A 22,976-nucleotide genomic window follows, 5' to 3' on the forward strand; every position below is an offset into this window, starting at 1 on the left:
AGTAATTTGTATAATTGAAAGTCTTACTTAAAATTTATATATTTTCTTTCATGGGATAATAGGAAATATAGATGTATTAAATTGCTACAATAAAAGACAAATGTTATCAAACCTATTTATTATATTCTATTTACAACTAACTAAATGTAATAAAATATTTACTTTTGGAAGGGATAATAATCAAGGCCAGAATTGTACTTAAATTTATATGTAAAGCGATTTACTTGTGTTTTTCCAACTTCAACCATTTTCTGTACTTCTTCTCTGTATGCTGGAGGAAGTAGTTCTTCCGCTAAAGTACATGGTGGAGGTTCCATGTTCTCGTTCATTTTAAACACACGCTGCCTTATTATGTCAACATCTCGACTGTATTCCTCTTTCAAATCCGCAACTGACTGAGTAGCAGTATCGATTTTGAAAACGTAATAATTAGCCTCCCGGTGCACTAAGCCATGTGAACTTGTTTTGTATGGCATTGCTCTGAATCCTAGATTTTCTATATTTCTAATTATTCCACCGCGATTAAAAATAGCATGGGATATCCGAGTTAATGTTTTTTTCAATTCTCCTTTGGGCATAGCTCGTAATAGTAGAGCCAATTCATAAGCAGGCATATTTATAATTTATGGAAAACTGTAGTTTGTTATATCAATCTAACCAAATAGCTAGTTATTATAGCTATAGAAAAATTACTATTATAAACAGTGTCCGCTTTGGAGCGCACTTAATATCAGTAATTCAGGTTACAGAAAGTATTTGATACTAAATGTCAATATAAATGTGACATTATTTGACATTGACAAAGCTGGGCTGCCAACCTGTCAAAAAGTTTTGGCTATTCCCTGCTCTCTTATTTGAGTCAAACTACATACATAATGAGAATTTTATCAATAAAATTGTGCTTCAATGAGGCTTAAAATATTGTTTTTTCTTTTTAATTAACTATAGTTACTTCTCAAGTTGATGAAATATTTTTTTTGTAATTTAATTTTATAACATTTATTAATATTTTTAAAAGTCACATTCTATCAAATTTTGGTCATTTACGCTACTGGATACTACTGCTGTAGATGACTTGAAAAATGTGAGAGTACTTTTACTCTTAAGCTGAAACCGCACTTTAGCGGCGCGGAGCGGAGAGGCGCGGCGCGGAGCGGCGTCGATTAATATTATATCTAAATAATAATATGATTCAAACCGCACCACAGCGGCGCGGCGCGGCGTGAAGCGACGCAGCGCGGCTTGTTTGGGCACCAAAGAATATTTTGCCGCGCAGCGCCGCTCCGCGCCGCGCCTCTGCCGCTAGTGCGGTATAGCTAGCGGCGCGGCGCGGCCGAATGTAATAAACTCAGTTCAAGTTCCACTAGCAGCCAAACAAGACGACGCACGATGGACGAGGATAAATTGATATCGATATGAATTTTTCTTCTAACATTCTCAAATAAGTATGAAAACGAACGATGTCTTTCAAGAGTCGTGGAAAAAGTTTGTGGTATTCTCCCTCTTTGTAGCGAGAACGTGGGATGTCATGTATCCATGTAGATTTCATACATTTCCTTTTCTCTAATTTTTCTGCCTCTTCACATAGTAAAGACACCGCGATCACTTTTTCAAAAGTTTCGTCCATCTTCAATGTCGTCTAGCTACGCACTGACTAGTGAAAAGGCCGCAACGCGCCGCTCCGCTGCAGTCTAGTACGGTTAGGCGAGGCCGCGCCGCGCCGCGCCTCTCCGCTCCGCGCCTCTAAAGTGCGGTTTCAGCTTTAGTGTAGAAACACATCATATCAATAAATAGTCAATACTTTTTTTTACAAAATATGACTTATTATTCATCCTTTATATGCTATTATAATGTCAATAATATTAATGGAGTTATTGGGGTAAAATAACATTGGTCATATCGTAAAGGCATTTTGAATAACGTTCCATTCTTATGGCACAATTTTGTACACAATAACTACAGGTGAAATCTATAACATTTATATATTTTAAACGACAATAATTGATTAGTTTACTCTTTTCATCGCAATCAACACCTCTTCATGACTCTCCGATCCCAGATATTTCTGTAATCCGGACATCCCCTTAGGTGTTGGAAGTCGGCGTAGCGTTGCCATGATGCGTGGTTAAGTATCGGAGCATTCGGTGACATTAAATGCCCTATCAGTATAAGGAAGCTTCCAATTATAAAATCTATCTAGTATTTTATAATGATTAGAAGATCGGTTTAATACGTTTATTAATTAGTGTTACTACTAATTGTTAAACTATGACTATAATTAACCGATGTTTGATGAAGGCGTCGAGCCTTTTCTTAGTGATAAAATTAAAATATTTTCGAAAAATATCCATAAATTGTCGTAGAGTATATAATATCTTAAAACACCTTCTTGCAACATAAATATAAGCATATTCAGCACGCGAACCTAATCTGGAAATTTCCTAGCTTTACAAATCAATAACTCCTTAAAAAATTCTAAACCTGTGTTGTAATGTTTCGATTAATACAATACATCCAGTATTTAACTCAAGCTAGACTTTTTAATTTCTATGCCATATGGTGGCATCGGCGTGAGGAAAATTTCGAATGTTGCCACTTGCCTTACCGGTCTTTCCATCTTCTTATGCATAGCGATTCAGACCTTTGTTCAATAATTCAGTCAAAATCACAAATGTCTCAGAGATGACAGAGAACTTGAAGGTAAACTGCCCTGATAAGGATACCCCAAAGACTTTGGGATTCGCCATTGGTCCAAGTTACTCTACATAGTTTGACATAAAATTTAAAAAGTGCCAAAACCCGTGAAAGCTTCTAGCGTTAACAATTATTAAGGAGTCAGGTAACTGGTGTGCATATTAATATGTGTCCGTGTAGAAAAGAGACGATCTCTTTCGGATAACATTTCTCTCTTATAGAAAGGTAGGCTTTTGAGAGGACTGACATTGATTCCCAGGGAACAAGGACCGGCCTATTTTTTTTTTTTTTTTTTTTTTTGTTGACGCAGGGTAAATCGTCATAGATACCCGACTCCTGGGGGGGAGGCCGGGTTATGTGAGATTGTACTCACTAAATATAAATAAATCGAAATGCTGCTAGCATTATTTATCCTATGCAGGGCATATTTTAATTTACATTTGTATACTTGTATTTCAGGACTTAATTATAATAATTCTTATAGTCACTTTTATTGAAACACTGAAGTACTTTATTTCGGAAAAGTTTCAAAGTTTTATTAATTGTCCATATATAATTATATATGTACAAAACCCGTGATGATTTTTAATAGAAGCCATCCTGCGCTATTACTGACTAGTGACTATTTATACGTACCATTTAACATAATCTTATATACTCTGTGATATGCTTGTTTACTTATATAGACCATAGTACATTAAAATCACTAAACAGTCTACCATACAGTCATAATCTGTGCTGTTTTTTTTTTGGAATTGGTCATGGCTGCGGCGTACCTATGTTGTTCTAATGCTTAAAAATTGTTGTGAATATAATTAGAAATCCCTTTTTAAAAATGGGTGCATCCACTAAATTCATATCTGATTATTGTAAAACGTGGGAAAAATCGGGACGAGATCAATTGTAAGTTTTATAATTTTCAAGTCATACTGTGTATTTTCCATTTACCACATGTTGATTTTAACGTAACCTTTATTAAACAAAAAGCTAATAAATTCGTTAATTTTGCTGATTTTTTTCATGTATAAAAGTATTTGTCAAAATGGCATCTTTTAAAACAACAATACTTTACGTTTCTGCTGTTAACTTTGTGTTATATATGACAGGAAACTTCATTGAAGAAGCTACGTGATTTTAAAATAGTTAATAATTATGAATACATTGTATTTATTGTTGTCTCGTTACTAATTAAATGAACTATATTATTATAATGTACAGAATATAGCTTTCTTATTTACTGTTGTTATTTATTCCAGTATAAAATCAGTTACACAATACGTTAAAGATGAGGGAAAGACGCCCTTATTTTCAAAATCCGGAAAACTATCTGGATTATCTCAAAGCATTTATGATTTGTTATCATGTGGTCTTCGGGGCTTGTTGAAAAAGGACTCCGTTATTTCTGTCCTGAAAGATATAATTGTAAGTCGTTTTATTTTTACAATTTTGATTTACTAAAGCTAAAGTTGCTACTATCAACAAATCGTGTTTTCATTAGGTTTCACATGCAGACTTACCATCCATATTATTAGATGTAGTATGCATACTTGACTCCGAAACATCTATGGACATTCACAGTGAAGAGCGAAATAACTTTTGTTATTTAGTAAGAGAGTTGGAGTCAATTATATCTGACAAATTATTAAAGGAGCGCTTAGAAATTGACACATTGCAAGACGTTGGAACATTGAAAAATAAAAACTTTTATACAAAATTTATTAAAATCAAAACTAAGCTGTAGTAAGTATAAATAAACAATTTTTTTAAATATTACAGTTAGGTAAAGAAATTAATGAATTCTATGTTTACATTTAGTTATAAGCAACGTAAGTTCAACTTGTTTAGAGAAGAAAGTGAAGGATATTCTAAGCTTATTGTGGAATTGAATCAGGAAATTTCTGAAAACACTGACTGGAAGACTATACTTGAAATTATTCAGTCTCTTATAGGTATGTACTTAATTTATGTATATATTATTTCATTAGGCACATTACTTTTTATATTTGATTTGAAAATAATGTTATTTACAGATATTGCTTTGTTCCCATAATATTGAATATTATACATAAAAAAAAATTATTTCAGGTTGCTTCAACTTGGATCCTAACAGAGTCCTCGACATTATTTTAGAATCTTTTGAGGCACGGCCAAACTTAGATAAATTATTTATTTCACTCATTAAGAACTACATGGGGGATCCCCAAGTGATTTCAGAAGTATTAGGTTTTAAATTAGGAAACATGGAAGTCTTAGAAAGTTATAAGGAACCACCTGCACTAATGACTGTGATAGCCTTACTTTTACAACATGAAGTTATATCATTAGATGACATTTATCCATGGGTATGTTGATTTGAAACTAGTATTCTTGTATATACTTATTTATAACACTTTATTTTTTCATATAGGTGTTTGCAAAATGATAAATTCTGATGACTCAAATATTTATACAAACTTGTTGAAGAATATTCATTGACATTGGTTTGTTCTAAACTTGCTTAAAATTAAGAAAAAAGGATGCTTGTTATTGTTATCAACAAAAATATATCACAATAGACTGTTCTAAAAATCCTTATCATTAATCTTGATTTAAAAAAATGAAATAATATGTGTTGTGTGTTTTTTTTCTTCATGAAATGAAAGAACAATAAATTGATGTATGAAATTAAAATGTATGTAAAAAAAAGTCAAATTAAATCTATAGTTACTTATAAAGACAAATGTAATAATTATGTTCACTATAGTTACGTCCGGATGACACACTGATGGCCAAAGAAGCTGATAAGGAATTAAAAGCAATTCAAGACTATATCAGGAAGCTAAATATTGTTTCTACTAAAGGACCTCAAAGTAATGCACCAGCTGAATTTATTGAGGAAAAAGCTGATCCCCAGGTAAGATGTTTATACTTTTTCTATATAAACATAGTGATTACCCATTGAATACATTTTGATATATATTAGTAAAACTCATTAGATATTGTTCCACTTGATAAGTGACAGATAAGAATAATAGTTCATATCGTATTATTGTATAATATTCTATAACTATATTTTTCATTACATACTACAAAAAAAAAGGTGCTTACCGCTGTCTGTCCCTATGTATGCTTAGATATTTAAAATTACACAATGAATTTTGATGTTTTTTTAATGATAAGAGTGATTCGAGAGGAAGGGTTTTGTATATAATACATGAAAAATATAGTAACACACACAATATAGTACACTGATAATTTTATATGTTTCTACTGTAATGGTGTAAAAAAATTCTGTAGTATATTTAGTATCTGCATTGCACCCATGCAAAGTTACCTAATATTTATTAAATGTATTGCATCATCTAGCATAAGTTTTTGTATATTCCTTAAGTGTGTTTTCAGTGAGGCAATAAAAAAATAATATCTCAAATTTTAATATAGTTTTGAAAACTTTTTGTGGTATTATTTAACATTTATTAGATGAAGTTTTGACTTTTAATCCTGAGATAAACATTATTATAGAACTTATTTGCCAGATAAAAGAAAATAGTATTTTTTAGTCAACAGATAGGCACTACTTAGTAAATAATGTGCTTAAATTAGGATTAAATCTATTTACCTCTTTGAGAGCTTCTACTCAATGGATAAACTAGATCTATTGTCATAATGTTGTCTTAGATTTTCGCGATTATTACACATTGAAATAAATCTAGTTTTAACGGACTTAAATCGCGTATATTAACGTTTCGAGCACCTTACAGCGTCGCGGGTAGGCTACCCGAAACGTCTAGTCGAAACGTCGGGATGATAAAAATAATTAATATACGCGATGTAAATCCGTTAAAACTAGTTTTATTTCAATATATCTATTGTCATTTTTAAGGTTAATGATTTTTTTCAAAAATAATATCAGACATTTTTATACTATTGACAATCACACCAATTGCCTACCTTTGTATGTGGACTTCGTGGATTCTCTGGAAGCATTTAATTTCTTATTAGATTTTACATATTAAATACACTACTTTAAGTAGTTGCCTAAAATTAAGTTTTTGTTACAGGAATACTGGAACAATCAAAAACTAGTGCTATGCGAAGCACTTTTGAATGTTACGGCTTGGAAAGAGTTTGCTGCACTATCAGCTCGACTACCAACTACAAGTGTGGCACAACGCCCAGCTGTAGCCCTTTGTAATATGCTACATGCTTTAGTTGAGCCTCTATACAGAAAGTAAGATACAAGCCATAAATATATTAAATCTCTAAGACGTAGAATAGCTCTTTCTTAACTTTTTCGATTGTTTTAGGCATTGCCGTATTGCTCCAAAAATTATAGGCAAACCAATCCCACCACTATTATCAAGCCTTGCACCAACACCTTGCAAGAATTTTGAAGATATGAAAGAAACAGTTATACCAGCACTTGTACTGCTCGGACCATCTCTACATTATGATCCTATTTTAATGTATAAAGTAAGTTAAATTAGGTTTTTTTATCCTTTTATTACGATTGTATTAGATTTTTTTTTTACACTAGTATCTGTTTTATTAGATAATTCGTATTTTACGAACGGCACGAACATTAGTAGAAGACCCACTGCATCATGAAGCATTAACGGTATTAGATACTGCCATACTTCCAGCTCTAACCTTAATGGAAGGTAACTGTTGCATGGCTGAAGAAGTTTACACTTTGCTGAAGTTATACCCGTATCAATGCAGGTAATAGGATCAATTAAGTTTTATGAACATATTCTACAGAAATAGTTAATCTTTGCCTACATTACAATTCATTGGAATATTTTGTTATTTATGTTTTATAGATATTGTCTATATGCTCGCTGGAAGAATGAGGCTGGTGAAAAAATTCCGTCTTTGATGCGCGTTCGCGGTAACTCCTTACAACGTATCAAGCACATTATGAAACGAGTTTCCAAGGAAAATATTAAACCTCAGGGTCGTCTCATCGGGAAACTGTCGCATGCGGCGTCCGCTTTCCTGTTCGATTACATGCTTTTGCAGGTATCTATCTCATAGTACTAATAAGTGTAAATTTGTCTTAAATTTTCGCGATTATTACACATTTAAATAAAAATAGTTATAACGGATTTGAATCGCGTATATTAATTATTTTTGACATTCCATCACCGGTAGACTGTCAGTCTACCCGTGACCACGAACGCTGTAAAGTGCTCGAAACGTCGGGATATCAAAAATAATTAATATACGCGATTCAAATCCGTTATAACTAGTTTTATATAAAGTGTAATTTTATTTATTCAACTGCGCTGCCGAAGATACGTTGAGTTTGCGTGACCACTTTGCCACTAGTAAAGTAGTAAAGTAACAGCCTGTAAATTTCCCACTGCTGAGATAAGGCCTCCTCTTCCATTAAGGAGAGGGTTTGGAACATATTCCACCACGCTGTTCCAATGCGGGTTGGTGGAATGCACATGTGGCAGAATTTCGATGAAATTAGACACATGCAGGTTTCCTCACGATGTTTTCCTTCACCGCCGAGCACGAGATGAATTATAAACACAAATTAAGCACATATATATAGCGGTGCTTGCCCGGGTTTGAACCCGCAATCATCGGTTAAGATGCACGCGTTCTAACCACTGGGCCATCTCGGCTCCTTTGCCACTAACCAGTAGCTAATTGTAAACACGGACAGATCCAAACGTACGACAACCTGATCGGGCCCGTGGTGGAGTCGCTGAAGTACCTGACGTCGCTGTCTCTGGACGTGCTGGGCTACTGCCTGGTGGAGGCGCTGGCTGCGCGGCGCGGCACGGTGGGCGCGGCGCACCCGCCAGCGCTGCAAGCGCTCGCAGCATTCGCCGCCGCCGCCTTCAAGAAGCACAACATCGAACTCACAGCGCTGCTGCAGTTCGTTGCGAATCGCTTGAAAGCGCAGCAGAGGTTACATTTCATCTCAATTAAATATATGAGACAAATATATATATATAAATAAATATATTTTTTAAATATATTTGAGACAACATCACATTACTCTGACCCCAATGTAAGTAGCTGAAGCACTTGTGTTATGGAAATCAGAAGTAATGACGGTACCACAAACACCCAGACCCAAGACAACGTAGAAAACTAATGGTAATCTACATCGACTTGACCAGGAATCGAACCCGGGACCTCAGAGTGGCGTACCCATGAAAACCGGTGTACACACCACTCGACCACGGAGGTCGTCAATTATATGTTCTGTGTCTTGCTGATGTCGATATACATGTTATATAATGAGTTCGTCTCTTTTCTGATGCAGTCATGATCTACTGATTCTTAAAGAGATAGTACAAAAGATGGCAGGTATAGAAGCTGCCGAAGAAATTACACCTGAACAGCTGGATGCCATGGCCGGTGGAGAACTTTTAAAAGGAGAAGTAAATATATTGAAACCGTATAAAATTCATTGATGCTTTGTATTAGTTTGTATTATTAAACATACTTTGTTTTTTTAAGGCTGGGTATTTTTCACAAGTTCGAAATACTAGGCGATCATCTGCTAGATTAAAAGAGGCCGTGGTTGGAAATAACCTTGACATTGCTCTTTGCATCTTATCTGCCCAACAAAGGCACTGCTGCGTTTGGAAAGGTGAATCTATTAAAAAATAACTGTTTATGTTTCTCCAATGATATTCTAATAAACAAATATGTTATATCCATACTAAACAACAGAAAAAAGTGTGCCGCGCCGGGGACCGTTTATTTTACATTTCGTTACAAGTAAAAAGGATAGCTTGATAAAAACAATAAGTAAAAGGGATAACTAGATGTTTTAATTTCGCAAAACGTATTACTACGTAATTATGATGTATTATAACGTATTACTATTATTACTACGTAAAACGACTAAAGGCAAACGTCCCAATTGGGACGTTTTCTAGTCTTCACTTTTTGCGCGTTAATAACATATCTGTTTACTATAACATCATTGTGTTTTTCATTATATATTTAAAATAATATTTTTTAACAAACTTTGTTTCATATTGTAGAATATGCAGAAGACAGCCCCAGTTCTGGTGAGCCACCAGGCTCACAACTAAAAGTAGTGGGTCGACTTGCAGACCAGTGTCAAGATGCACTTGTGCAATTGGGTACCTTTTTAGCTTCCTCGCATGCACCAGACGAGTATGCGGCTAGACTTCCCCCTCTTCAGGTAAACATTTTGAGTTTTACATTACAGTGTGGCTTCACTGATTTTTTATATCGCTAGCAAACGCATTGGCACGGTTACCCGCAAAAAAAAACATATCATCGAACATGCTGCCGTGACGAATTAACTACCTAAAGTGTATGACGTGCACATTTCGACATTCCATTGCCGTATAAATGAGCGCAAAAGTTGATTTATTGCTTTGTAATCCTAAGTTTAAAATTTCACATTTTTAACAGTTATATTAAAATGTGTCCTATAGAGAAGCGCTTGAATAAAAGAAGAAAAGTATTATTAATATACCAAACATAATCTTAGTTTATTAATATTTTTTGATTTCGTTTTGCACACTACATGAAGTGTAATCACTATCACAATATCACAAAATGCTATTGAATTAAAGTCAAGTATTTTATTGTTTTAGGAATTGTTACGAGATTACCATGTTGATGCTGATGTGGCATTCTTCCTACATCGCCCAGTATTAGCTCAGAAAATTGCAGCGAAAGCAGAAGCATTTAGAAAAAGTTCAGATAGTAAAAGTGAATCAATGGAAAAAAGTATAGAAAGATATAACATTGCATCCAAAGAGGCATTGGAGCCAGTTGTGACTTCAATAACACCTCTATTACCTACTAAGGTGTGGGAAGATATATCGCCGGAATTTTATGTTACTTTTTGGTAAGATTTTAATTTAGCCCACTTAAAAATTTGTGTTAATGAAGTTGGAAATATAGATTTTCTCGTATGAGATTATAAACAATTCTTATTTTTGTAGGTCATTATCGATGTATGATCTTCGAGTTCCAGTAGAGAGTTATGAAAGAGAAATAGAACGTTTGAAAACTGCAGCTTCGAATGCCGCCAAAGACACTTCTCAGGGAACAAAAGGAAAGAAGGAGCAGGAACGCTTCAACACTCTCATTGATAAACTACAGGTGCAATAAAAACTTGTTTTTCAAAGTTATGTTTTAGAAAAATGCAATGTCTGTCCAATCACGCACAATGAAAACAACAGAACAATAGAAATCAATTGCTGTGGGGATGAATGTTTACCATACAATTCTTTTACTTTCAGTTAAACTGAATTTTCCATTGCATTAATTTGTAGTTGCTTCTGTAGTCATTTTTATTTTTTTATTATTTCTTTATTAAAATTTCAAGTACTGATATTCAGAACAACTATGTATAGTACGACACAAATTAGATGTAGCATCGGAAAATGCAATGGAATGAAAATAAAACTGATTACTGCCGATTTACAAGACCAATAGAAATATCTTCATATCGCGTCATTCGACGCTATTCGTCGCTATAGATTCCCGCGTCAGTTCAACTTAAGAAAACAAGTGCAGGTCGACGTCGAAATCGACGTGTCAAATTGACGAATATATTAGGTTATATGATATTGCATGTTATTACGTTTGTGCAAAGATCATATTCGCATGAGACATAAATATTAATAATTTGGGACAGCGTACTCAAGTCGGGTGTGATCGGTTTTACGAATTTTGCCGATGCGCCGTCTAAGTTGTGTCGTACTATACACTATTTTCATAAATACAGATTATTGCTTCCGACTTCATACCTTTTTTTTCGTCACGACGTCTCTTTTGTTCTAAAATAGCCGAATCTTCGGCTCGATCCTAGATAACAAATTAACACGTTAAACTGCAAATAGTAATAAGATTATATGTATGCAAGTTATTAATAAACAATGTTATTAGTCGAACTTGTCGAACTTGTCGTACTATACCTCCTTTTTATTGCTTACATACTTAGTCGACGTAGAATGCTTTAAACGTGTGTTGGCTGGTCGGCAGGAGGAGCGGCGGCGCCAGGAGGAGCACGTGTCGCGCGTGCGCGCGCGTCTGCAGCGCGAGTGCAGCGGCTGGTTCCCCGCGCGCGCCGCCAAGTCCGCCAAGAACGAGACTGTGACGCGCCTCATGCAGCTCTGCCTGTTCCCGCGCTGCGTGTTCACGGCGCCCGACGCGCTGTACTGCGCCGAGTTCGTGCACACGGTACACGCGCTCAAGACGCCCAACTTCTCGACGCTGCTGTGCTACGACAGGCTCTTCTGCGACATCACGTACTCCGTCATGTCGTGCACGGAGGGCGAGGCGGCGCGCTACGGCCAGTTCCTGTGCCGTGTGCTGCGCACGGCCATGCGCTGGCACGCCGACCGCGCCGCCTTCCACAGCGAGTGCGCGCACTACCCCGGCTTCGTCACCAAGTATCGCGTCTCCAACCAGTTCACCGAGGCCAATGACCACGTCGGATACGAGAACTACAGGTCGGTGTATACTCATACAAATATAAACCGTTCCATAAGGAATAACCGGTATAAACCGGTTACACATTGGCAACCTTGGAAATTATTTTACATTACATATCTGAGAGAGTAGAGATTATTATCAAACCATAGTAGATGTATATATTCCATACAATTTGCTGATAATTATGCATATTATAATAAAATTATGTGGCTGACTGTAAGCGTTGTCTCTTGCGTTAGGCACGTGTGTCACAAATGGCATTACAAGATCACGAAGGCCATGGTGGTCTGTCTGGACTCGGGCGACTACGTGCAAATCCGCAACGCACTCATAGTACTTATCCGCATCCTGCCACACTTCCCCGTGCTCGCCAAGCTCGCGCAGATCATAGAGAAGAAGGTCGAGAAGGTACGAAAGCAGATTCTGATTATACCATTTTGTGATGACAAGCTACTCCAGTATAGTTATACATGATAGTAAAATTACAATATATTTTACAACATAGGTTAAAGAGGAAGAGAAAACGCAGAGACAGGACTTATATGTTCTTGCGACCGGTTACAGCGGCCAGTTACGAAACAAAGTTCCTATGATGAAAGAGAGTGATTTTCACCAGGTGGGTACGAATATAATTCTAATTAACAATAATTGCCAGTGTGATTTGTATCATTTAATCATAGTAAAATGAACTAATTCATCTTTATAATTTCTGCATAAACGATTTACCATAGAAAAAAATATCAGAACAAATCTAATTCAATTTTAATTTTGCGATAAACATAAGATTAATGTTTTTGGTCGTCGTCCATCGTCGATTCCAATAATTAGTTCTCACTTGTGTGTGTGTTTGTGTGTGTGTGGCTCACTATCAACTGTGAATTCTATGTGGACGCAGATCGTCAACTTGCAGGTGAGCGCGGCGGGCGCGGCCGGGGCCACGGCGGCGGCGGCGGGGGGCGCGGGCGGCGCGGCGCGGGACGAAGCGCCCAAGACGCGGGACGACGAGATGCCCGCAGGTCGGTGACTAGTTTACAGAATATTCACTACTACTAATTATATGAGGCTAAACAAAATTTGGTATAGATTGGAAAATCCACGCAAAAAAATTTTGAAAGATTAAATAAATTTTCCGCTCTATAAATAGATTAACAAAATCAACGAATCTATGTATATATGGTCTATTGACCAACAACAACAACAACAACCTGTAAATTCCCACTGCTGGGCTAAAGGCCTCCTCTCCCTTTGAGGAGAAGGTTTGGAACATATTCCACCACGCTGTTCCAATGCGGGTTGGTGGAATACACATGTGGCAGAATTTCTATGAAATTTGTCACATGCAGGTTTCCTCGCGATGTTTTCCTTCACCGCTGAGCACGAGATGAATTATAAAGACAAATTAAGCACATGAATCAGCGGTGCTTGCCTGCATTTGAACCCGCAATCACCGGTTAAGATGCACGCGTTCTAACCAATGGGCCATCTCGACTCACAAGATTAAGGAAATTAATGATTTTTGGTCTATTGACCAAAAATCATTAATTTCCTGTTCTTATCTTGCTATCTTTGCACTCCGCCAATTATGTGAGAAGTACAGACGTGCTCACAAGAACCTGCAAATGGTGTTCATTGATCTCGAAAAAGCCTATGATAGGGTGCCTCGTGAGGTGTTATGGTGGGCATTGAAAGAGAAAGGTTTGTCTGGGAAGTATGTGGAGTTAGTCCGTGCTATGTACAGGGGATCTTGTACCTACGTCCGATCGTCTGCCGGTAACACGGACCGGTTCAGTGTGGCTGTAGGTTTTCACCAAGGGTCGGCTCTAAGTCCTTACCTCTTCCTGCTGATTATGGACGCTCTAACGGCGGACATAAAGGAGGAGGCACCCTGGTGCATGCTTTTTGCCGACGACATTGTACTGGTTGGTGAAGATGGACCTGAGATCCAGAGCAGATTGGAGGATTGGCAACGGAAACTGGAGAATGTTGGCCCGAAAATCAGTAGAACGAAGACGTGTTCTTCGATTTCGGCGGTCTCTCCGGTCCTAAAGCCATAGCGCTTGATGGCGCAGCTCTTCCAGTCTGCTCCGACTTCCGGTATCTCGGTTCATTCATTCAAGGCGATGGCGAAATAGATCGAACGGTGAAGCACAGGATTAACTCAGGATGGATGAAATGGCGGCAGGTTACGGGAACAATTTGTGACCCCGTATTCCCCTTAAACTTAAGGGGAAGATCTAATAGACCATGATCAGACCTGCTGTCCTAAATGGATCAGAGTGTTGGGCTACAAAAGGGATGACTGAAAGACAATTGCATGTTGCGGAGATGAGAATGCTGAGAGGAATTTGTGGTGTTACGCGAATGGATAGAGAAAGGAATGAGTACATAAGAGGGAGTTTGCTGAGAAGTTTGTGGAAGGCGACTATCATGGGCATGTAATGCGGTGGAATGAGGAACATATTCTGAGGAAGGCCTTGAGCATGGATGTGGATGGATATAGAGGTAGAGGACGACCGAGGAAACGATGGATAGATTGTGTGAAAGACGATATGGTTAGAAAGAATGTTACTTGTGAGATGACGTCTGACAGAGAAGTATGGAAGGAGAAGACATGCTGCGCCGCCGCAAATAAAATTGGGATAAGGGCAGGAGGATGATGATGATGATTTAGACCTTCTTACGTTCAGTGATATGATTTCCATGAGTAGGGATTGTCATCTGTTTCTGTTTACTTATGTTTAGACCTTTGTGATGTTCTCAAAATGTTAATAGGCTATCCATTTTATCGGTCACACATGGAGTAAATGTTGTTACTATCCTGCCTAAAACAAAGGACAAGTTTTGTATAAATTATTAATATTTTTTAAGATTGGCCTATACTGTACGCAACCGAGTGGTAAAAGGTTTACAGAAATTGGTCCAATCTTATTTCTTTTATTCATTTTGAAAAAAAAAACAGTTTAGGGAAAATGGGTAATGTTATAAAAGTTATTAGAACTTGGATAGATCTCGTAATGGTCATTTTTTATTACTAACGAAATTAGTTTAACAAGATATTAATAGAGTTTGCATTAGCTCCGCAGTTAGTATTTTCAAGTCTTTATTTTAAATATAGCATTACTTGAATTATGTTATATGTATATCTGTTAAATAGTTAATAATTTTAAGGAAATGGTCACTGTCACTGCACGTGGATGGACTTTTGATACACATGCTACATAATATACATACAGATTGGGACGTTTACAATTGATTTAGGATCCTGGTTTATCCACCAATGTGCACCAAAAGCAATCGAAATCGAATAACAGAGATGGATTCCCAGTTCTTGTACTTGTAAAAGGAAACGAAATACGCTTTGGTACAGTAGTATTAATGAATACGCAGTCTGAATCTGGTAACCGAGTACTAACTTGACACTGTGTCAACTGTGTTGACATTGCGGAGAATATTTAAGTTGTGGAGTTGATTTATATCATTGGCAACGTGTGCCATTTCCACATTTTGCTGTTCCATCAAGGGGAGGAGGAGGGGGCATTGTAGAAGATAATTATCAGTTGTTTTAAGACATTGGCGATATGAGACGGCAAAAGGATTACTTTGAATGAAAAAGATTGGAATTATTACTTACTTATTTTACTGGAAAAAATTCGGCTGATTGAGTTTGAATCCAGGTCACAACTCTTTTTTTTGATAGCCCCCATTTATTATTATTATGACATTGTTAGGAAGCTAGCTCTACTTCATACGTTTCTCTATGTAACAATCTTCATTTAAGGCTTTAACTAGAAAAAAATTATTGATTTTGTATATGGGTAAACTTATTTTAAATAGATTATAATAATGATGGTATCTTATTCGACAGACGTAGAAAAGAAAGAGACGAGGGCGAGTGAAAGACGTCGCGACGATTCAGACCGAGAGAAGGAGTCCAAACGTGAATCCAGATCGTAAGTAAACCAAACCATGAGATGACGGATTATTTGCGACTATTTATTATTATGTAAATCGTGTGTTGTAATCATAAACTGCTTTGTAGGTCTTTGAAGGAAAGAAACAAAGAGGAGATAAGAAGCAAAGACAGATCTCCAAGAGAAAGATCACACAGAGTGAGTTTTTGTGATACAATAGGCTATTTGACTGGTTTTTAAAATCCGTTTTACATTATTTAGTAGAGGTTAAGGAACCCGGTAAAAGTAGATTTTTTTTTATTTCTAGTACATATTTACCGAAAAATATCATATTAAAAATTCCATATTTAAATAACGCGCGAAAACGCTATTTGGACAATATGGCGCTGCAATGAGGTCGGTGACGTCACTTTGCTGTATTTTAATCTGTGGTTTACAAGAAAGTGACTTCATCATAAGCCCGGCCAATCAGGAGCGTTTTGTGTCACGTGACAAACTTTTGAAGAAATGCATTTTTATTTATTGATTTTTGAATAAATTAAGTGTTATTTTCAAGTTTCGTTAGTAAATAACCATTTTTAAAACTCATAATATACACTGATTACAATAATTCACAATTTATTTTTCGCATTGTCAAATAGCCTATTATTTCTACATGTAATTAAAACTTATATTCAAGGACTGTTACTAATATTTCAGGAGGAACGTTATTTGGAGTCCGTTTCGCCGCCTCACGATCATCGTCATCCACCCGATGACATAGATCGAGGTAAGGACATTTTTTTTTATATTGTATTCCTCGAATATAATTTGATTCATAATATGTGTCCATTAGTGTATTCTCTTACAATTATTCCGTCTAACCTTGAGATGCTTACATACTTTTTCGTTATCTGTGGCAATTTACAGATTTCTGGATTTGCCTCCTCCTTCATTTGATACTTTTCTTGAAGCACTAGAATATTTTATTTGTTGGACAAATTCAATTTTCCACACTGGAAAATTTGTATGTGAAGGTTTACGGAGGTAGTTTAGTAGTTGTCAAAGAAAGACAGATAGGAGAGAGATCGTTTTAAAATTTGTCCTAGGATTAGATTTCTTGGTAGAATAATATTAAGAGTTACAGTTCCTTAATTATTTTTGCACGTATTTCAGATGTGAAACGTCGTAAAGTTGAAAGCAGCGGCAATGGCAAGGTGAGTAACGTTATAATAAATCGGCCTTGCATCGCTCTAGCGCCGGACTGACGGTTGGGCTGCACGAGACATGAAAATCTCCTCTGCTAAATCATACTTGTGTACAAGATGTGAACACTATAAGACGCTCTGTGAAAAAACTCTAAGACTTCAGTGCTTAAATTGTAAATGTGCAGTTTAAAATAATAATAGTTAAATAAATTTTGTCCTAAAATAAAAACGGACTTCATCTAATAAACAAGTAAAAAAAATCTCAAGATACTTCAAATCAACAATAACAAATACAACTCAAGACTATACGAAGCAAAGAAGATTTTGGATAAAGAATTTAAGGGAAACAACATCAACATAGGAACCGTAAACCATGTACAATATTAACGTATATTGTAAATTTTGCATGTGAATGTTAACTTTAATTTTAATGGATTCAATTATTTATGTCTAAATGAAGAAAAGTTTGACGCAAAGTCCCATGTGAGGTCTCAGGATACACCACGACCAAAATGAGTAAAGAAGTTTGAAAGGAAAGTCTCGAAAGTATATTTAAAATACCCTACGCTATTTTACATTAAGCAGACGATCTCAGGATTAAGCTGAAAATAACAATTGGGATTGAATTTTTGTGAAGAAAGGATGACCAAATGATATAAAATAAAAATGTGATTTAAATCTCTTTTTAATCAAAATAAAAACAAAAGGATCAAAAATTCGTGTCGTAAGTTCCGTCAGCCCAGTCCAGTCCGCAGTCGAGCACCGGTAAGGTTTTATTGTTCTTTAAAACGAATATACGACTGGATCAAAAGGTACATTGAGTTAAGGTTGCAATTATAGATTGAAATAAGAAAATAGACAAACTTGAGATGTAAATATTACGAAGAGAAGAAAATAGTGAACAAACTTCATGGAGGACTAAATTTATTTGGATTTATGTCACTGTAAATAATAATTTGAACGAGAAGAACTATAGGACATCACGATCAAGAATTTATAGTATAAAAACGCATTAAACAAACATCAGAAATATTAATAGTTCCTGTACCAAGTATCAGATGAAAAATCAACAAAATATTATCTGATAAGAATATTCTTATCAAGTTAATTGAAAGGACCGAAGAATCAGCATCGTCATAAAACATATATTTTAGTCTCGTTTGCATCATAGTCATGACCATTCATCACCAAGAAGAGAAGATGAAGAAGAATATGTATAATTAATGTTCATCGTAAGGAGCCGTTCTCGTCAGTGCTGCTTGAAATTGCAAGTTACCTTTTACGTACGCCGTGAATGGATCAACTTTAACATAAAAACAAATCAAAACAGGGGAAAAGAAAACGTCAAAACGATGTTTATTGTTGCCTTAATTAAATGTGCCTTTTGCCTCGGTTTCACCTTTTTGTAAATATTCTATTTTCTTTCATAGAAAAAGAAGTATATTTAGTTGTCTTAATAGATCTAATTCAAAATTAATATACGATTTCTGAATGAGCAGGGTAGCAAAGAAATAGAAGAGCGGTCACCAGAGAAGGAAAAGAGAAAGGCTAAACTAAGAGGGGATGAAAGGAAAGAGCGTAAGATGAGTCGAAAGCGGGTGAGTCAATAAACTTTACACCATTATTTTTAAACTAAGAACTTACTAGTCATTATTTTGCTAAGTATATTTTTAATTTATACGTGTATATAGATTAGAAAACCACACACTGATTAATCACGAAATATTAGAAACTATAACAGATATAAACTTGAATTTTGGATATCATGGATTCCACGACACTCTTATGGCGATATGTGAATGATGATGAATCAAAGTGGTGGATAAGGCAGATGAAGATACTTTTATTTATACTTGATGGGCGGATTTGTTACTTTGTATTTTAAAGGCATACTCCCTTTTTTTCTTTAAAAATTATTTACCAATTCTGTACGGGTAAAAAACGCTGAGATACTACAGATACCATTTGATTGAGTAAAGCTTTTAAGTAAGCGTCAATGTTCACATACTTTAAAAACTTTTCCTGTCTATTTGGGCTATTGAGAAATTCACCCCCACATATTCGTAATATAAGTGGTCAAAATATTAACATATTTTTTTAAATGAGTAATACAAACCATAGGTACTAAAATTCTAAGTTCGACTAATAACATTGTTTATTAATAACTTGTATACATATAATCTTATTACTATTTGCAGTTTAACGTGTTAATTTGTTATCTAGGATCGAGCCGAAGATTCGGCTATTTTAGAACAAAAGAGACGTCGTGACGAACAAAAAGGTATGAAGTCAGAAGCAATAATCTGTATTTATGAAAATAGTGTATAGTACGACACAAAATAGATGTCGCCTCGGTAAAATTCGTAAAACTGATCACATCCGAATTGAGTACGCTGTCCCAAATTATCAATATTTATTTCTCATGCGAATATGATCTTTGCACAAACGTAATAACTTGTAATATCACATGACTGAATATATTCGTCAATTTGACACGTCGATTTACATGCACTTGCTTTCTCTGACGCGAGAATCTATAGCGACGAATAGCGTCGAATGGCGCGATAGGGAGCTATTTCTATTGGTTGTGTAAATCGGCATTAATCGGTTTTATTTTCATGGCATTGCATTTTCCGATGCTACATCTAATTTGTGTCATACTATACGTAGAAGCTTTTTATAATCCGGGTATAATTTATTACAGCTGTTGCCAAGATAAGCAGTCATCAAAACGGTTCTCAAGAAGATCATCATTATGAAAAATATCACAAAAGGGTATTGTCTCTATATTATTTTTCTGGCGATGAATATATTATTTCCTCGTATGTTTGTCCAATTTAGTTCAGTAATGAGGAAACTGCAACTAAAAGAGGTTTGTACAAAAAAGATAGAAGTTGCTGTTGCAAGCAAAAAAAAATGTATTCGAATAGATCCTTCGCTTTCTCTAAGAACATAAACTACGTAATAGTCCAAAACAGAAATAAGTTCGCCTTTTGAGCTTTTTTTATCTTCAATAGGAAACGATATTTTAAATTTTTGTTTACTAATTAAGTGGCAAAGAGAGTAATATGCTCCTCTTTTTTGATTTTGACGTATATGTTTTGGAGACCAATGGTAGTTCTAGTGCTTTGACTTGAAATAAGAGTTACTAGCATCAAACTTTTTCATAATGTTAACCCTCTTACTAGGATAACAGAGAAACTCTAAGTGATCTAAATGAACTATATATACTACAAGAACTAATCTCGGCTGTAGGACTTTGTTCAAGGCCGTCTGAGTAAATACCACTCCCACGTCAGATACTCTGCCGCCAACCAGAACTCGGTACTGTTGTTTGTCTGTTTTATTGATAGCGGAACTAAAGGCACAAGCAACATAACATCTTATTTCTTAAGAATGATGGCGCAATGGCGATTTAAAAAAATGTTTATATGTCTTACAGCACCATTGTCTATGTACGTTAGTGACCACTTACCATTAGATGGTATTGAAAAATACAAATATTCAAAAATTTTATCAATTTGAACTTATATTGTTATCATTCTTACTAATAACATGAGACAGAGACTGAGACTGACTTTGAGAGTCACATTTACACTGCCTAGCTATTTCAAGTTTATAATTAAGAATTTTGCATTTTTGGTTGATTGCTTTTCAAAATTATAAAAAGTTAAATAGTCCACTCGCTTTTGTGAAGCACAATTATGTATTTACAAAAACCTAACATAAGCAAAATATATTCATTTCAATATCTGTATACTAAAAATTCACTAATAATTGAAAATAAAAAATAACAAAAAGGCTAAGTAAACTTTGTTGTGGTTTTATGCGCATTGTCAATGACAGATAGCATTACGCTACATTTCATAGAAAAAGTTGTGTTCAATTTTCTCATCCTGGCTCGTGTATTATTGTTTATATTATACTCTTATTTCTCAGGAGAAGTCACCTTTCCGAGACCGCTCACACGAAGAACCACGAGACAAACAATATCCTTTTTTATAGTATTAAATTTAGATTATTCAATATCCTTATATTTCATATTAACTTATTTTAAATTTAGTTTTAAATCCTCTTTTTTTAATGTTGTTGTTTTTTAATGGTGTTTTCGTTTATTGCTTTCTTTTTATTATCGCTCTTTTAAAATGATCTCCTTAACAGTACTATACTAGGCGGTCTAACGAGTCGAAAATTAGAAGATAAGCTATTTTTGAACACAGACTAACCAGTGAAGAAAATAAATTTTATTTCGAAATTTAATTTTGAATCTCGTTGGGATTTGACAAACAGTATGTGTTTATTGTACTGTAATAAAAATCGTACTGGAAATGGTTGGCGTTTTATTTGGACTAATTAGTGTCTAAAATACCTACAACATAAAAAAAAGTATAATATTTTTATACACTAAAACTATTAAATAAATATGTTTTCGTTTAAAGCGGAGCTGAGATGGCCCAGAAGTTAGAACGCGTACATCTTAACCAATGATTTCGGGTTCAAACCCAGGCAAGCACCACTCTTTATATATTTATATGTGCTTAATTTGTATTTATAATTCATCTCGTGCTCAGCGGTGAAGGAAAACATCGTGAGGAAACCTGCATGTGTCAAGTTTCATTGAAATTCTGCCTCATGTGCATTCCACCAACCCGCATCGGAACAGCGTGGTAGAATATGTTCCAAACTCTCTCCTTAAAGGGAGAGGAGGCCTTAGCCTACCAGTGGGAAATTTACAGGTTGTTACTTTACTTTACTTAATTTACGTTTAAAGCGCTTATAATGTCTTACGTTGTTTATAATACAAATAGCATTTACAACTTTTATGGTGTAATGTTCTCATTCTAATTATCTTGCAAAAGAAAAATAACTAATATATTTAGCGGTTGTCTGCCGGTGACTGCAACTTTAATATTGTGCAGACTGATTAAAGGTGGGTAACCACACAACCACACTTTTTAACACCTTCTATTAGCTTATCCGGTATTTATATACCGTAAACTTTTTACTTGATTTCCATCTACTTCAAAACGTCATATTAATATTTATCAGTGTAATTACGGGCATCTGACTAAGCTGATTTGAATATAGTGTTTGATGCGTATTTAATTTAATGCCAATACTAATCTCAGCACGAAAGGTGACCATACTTATAATCAGGTAGCTCATTTGCTTATCTGCTTTGAAATTAATAATAATTTTCATTATATTAAGACATGGCGATGCTCGTAAATACAATAAGCAATATATTAATTTACTTATTTGACTATAAAAGCACATACAAATAGTTCAATCCAATATGACGCTGACTAATCGTTATAGTGCAATTATGCAATGTAAGCTGCTAGAGTGTGGAGCTCTATTGCTTCGTATAGAGAATATGTAACCACACGCACACTAAATTAAATCACCAATAGAATTATGGTATACTGGCGATATGCTTTATTACATATTTTAGACATTAATTAACGATGTTATCTTCAATATTAGTATTTCAATAATAAAATATTAATATTTTATAATATTCCATTGTAACCATATTTATTTCGAAATAAAACATATTTTGACTTACAATTTTACCCATTCTTTATATTTAATAAACTTTTTAACGAATAACATTACGATTGCTAAGTCTAAGTAATAATATTTGTTGATTGTTTATATAAGTTACATTATTATTTTTTTGATTTATTATTATTGTTGATATTATAAATGATATTTATTTATTTTCAATTTGTTTATTTATGTGTCTATG

General features: G+C 35.1%; 2 protein-coding genes across 3 annotated transcripts; one reads left to right on the plus strand and one right to left on the minus strand.

The window, feature by feature from the left end:
- Positions 1-101: 101 nt before the first annotated feature.
- LOC124544419 (probable 28S ribosomal protein S6, mitochondrial) lies at positions 102-784 on the minus strand. Its single transcript, XM_047122952.1, has one exon. The coding sequence runs from the start codon at positions 612-614 to the stop codon at positions 159-161; it is 456 nt and encodes a 151-aa protein (XP_046978908.1). The 5' UTR covers positions 615-784; the 3' UTR covers positions 102-158.
- A 2,620-nt stretch (positions 785-3,404) lies between these two features.
- Positions 3,405-21,553, plus strand: LOC124543987 (THO complex subunit 2). Of its 2 annotated transcripts, none has more exons than XM_047122306.1 (29): positions 3,405-3,597; positions 3,951-4,116; positions 4,193-4,434; positions 4,510-4,643; positions 4,780-5,036; positions 5,438-5,587; positions 6,735-6,904; positions 6,981-7,146; positions 7,226-7,395; positions 7,497-7,695; positions 8,351-8,598; positions 8,960-9,077; positions 9,157-9,289; positions 9,690-9,853; positions 10,275-10,531; positions 10,629-10,788; positions 11,674-12,143; positions 12,366-12,534; positions 12,632-12,742; positions 13,022-13,142; positions 15,992-16,076; positions 16,166-16,235; positions 16,737-16,806; positions 17,193-17,233; positions 18,724-18,822; positions 19,448-19,505; positions 19,929-19,999; positions 21,164-21,213; positions 21,394-21,553. In XM_047122306.1, exons 1-29 carry the CDS (start codon positions 3,530-3,532, stop codon positions 21,425-21,427), a joined length of 4,251 nt encoding a protein of 1,416 aa, XP_046978262.1. In that variant the 5' UTR covers positions 3,405-3,529; the 3' UTR covers positions 21,428-21,553. The 2 variants fall into 2 exon arrangements, with proteins under 2 accessions (XP_046978262.1, XP_046978263.1); XM_047122307.1 differs by having other exon boundaries at positions 13,037-13,142.
- The last annotated feature ends 1,423 nt before the right edge of the window (positions 21,554-22,976 follow it).

The sequence above is a fragment of the Vanessa cardui genome, chromosome 4 (genome assembly GCF_905220365.1).
Source record: "Vanessa cardui chromosome 4, ilVanCard2.1, whole genome shotgun sequence".
Classification (NCBI taxonomy): Eukaryota; Metazoa; Arthropoda; class Insecta; order Lepidoptera; family Nymphalidae; genus Vanessa; species Vanessa cardui.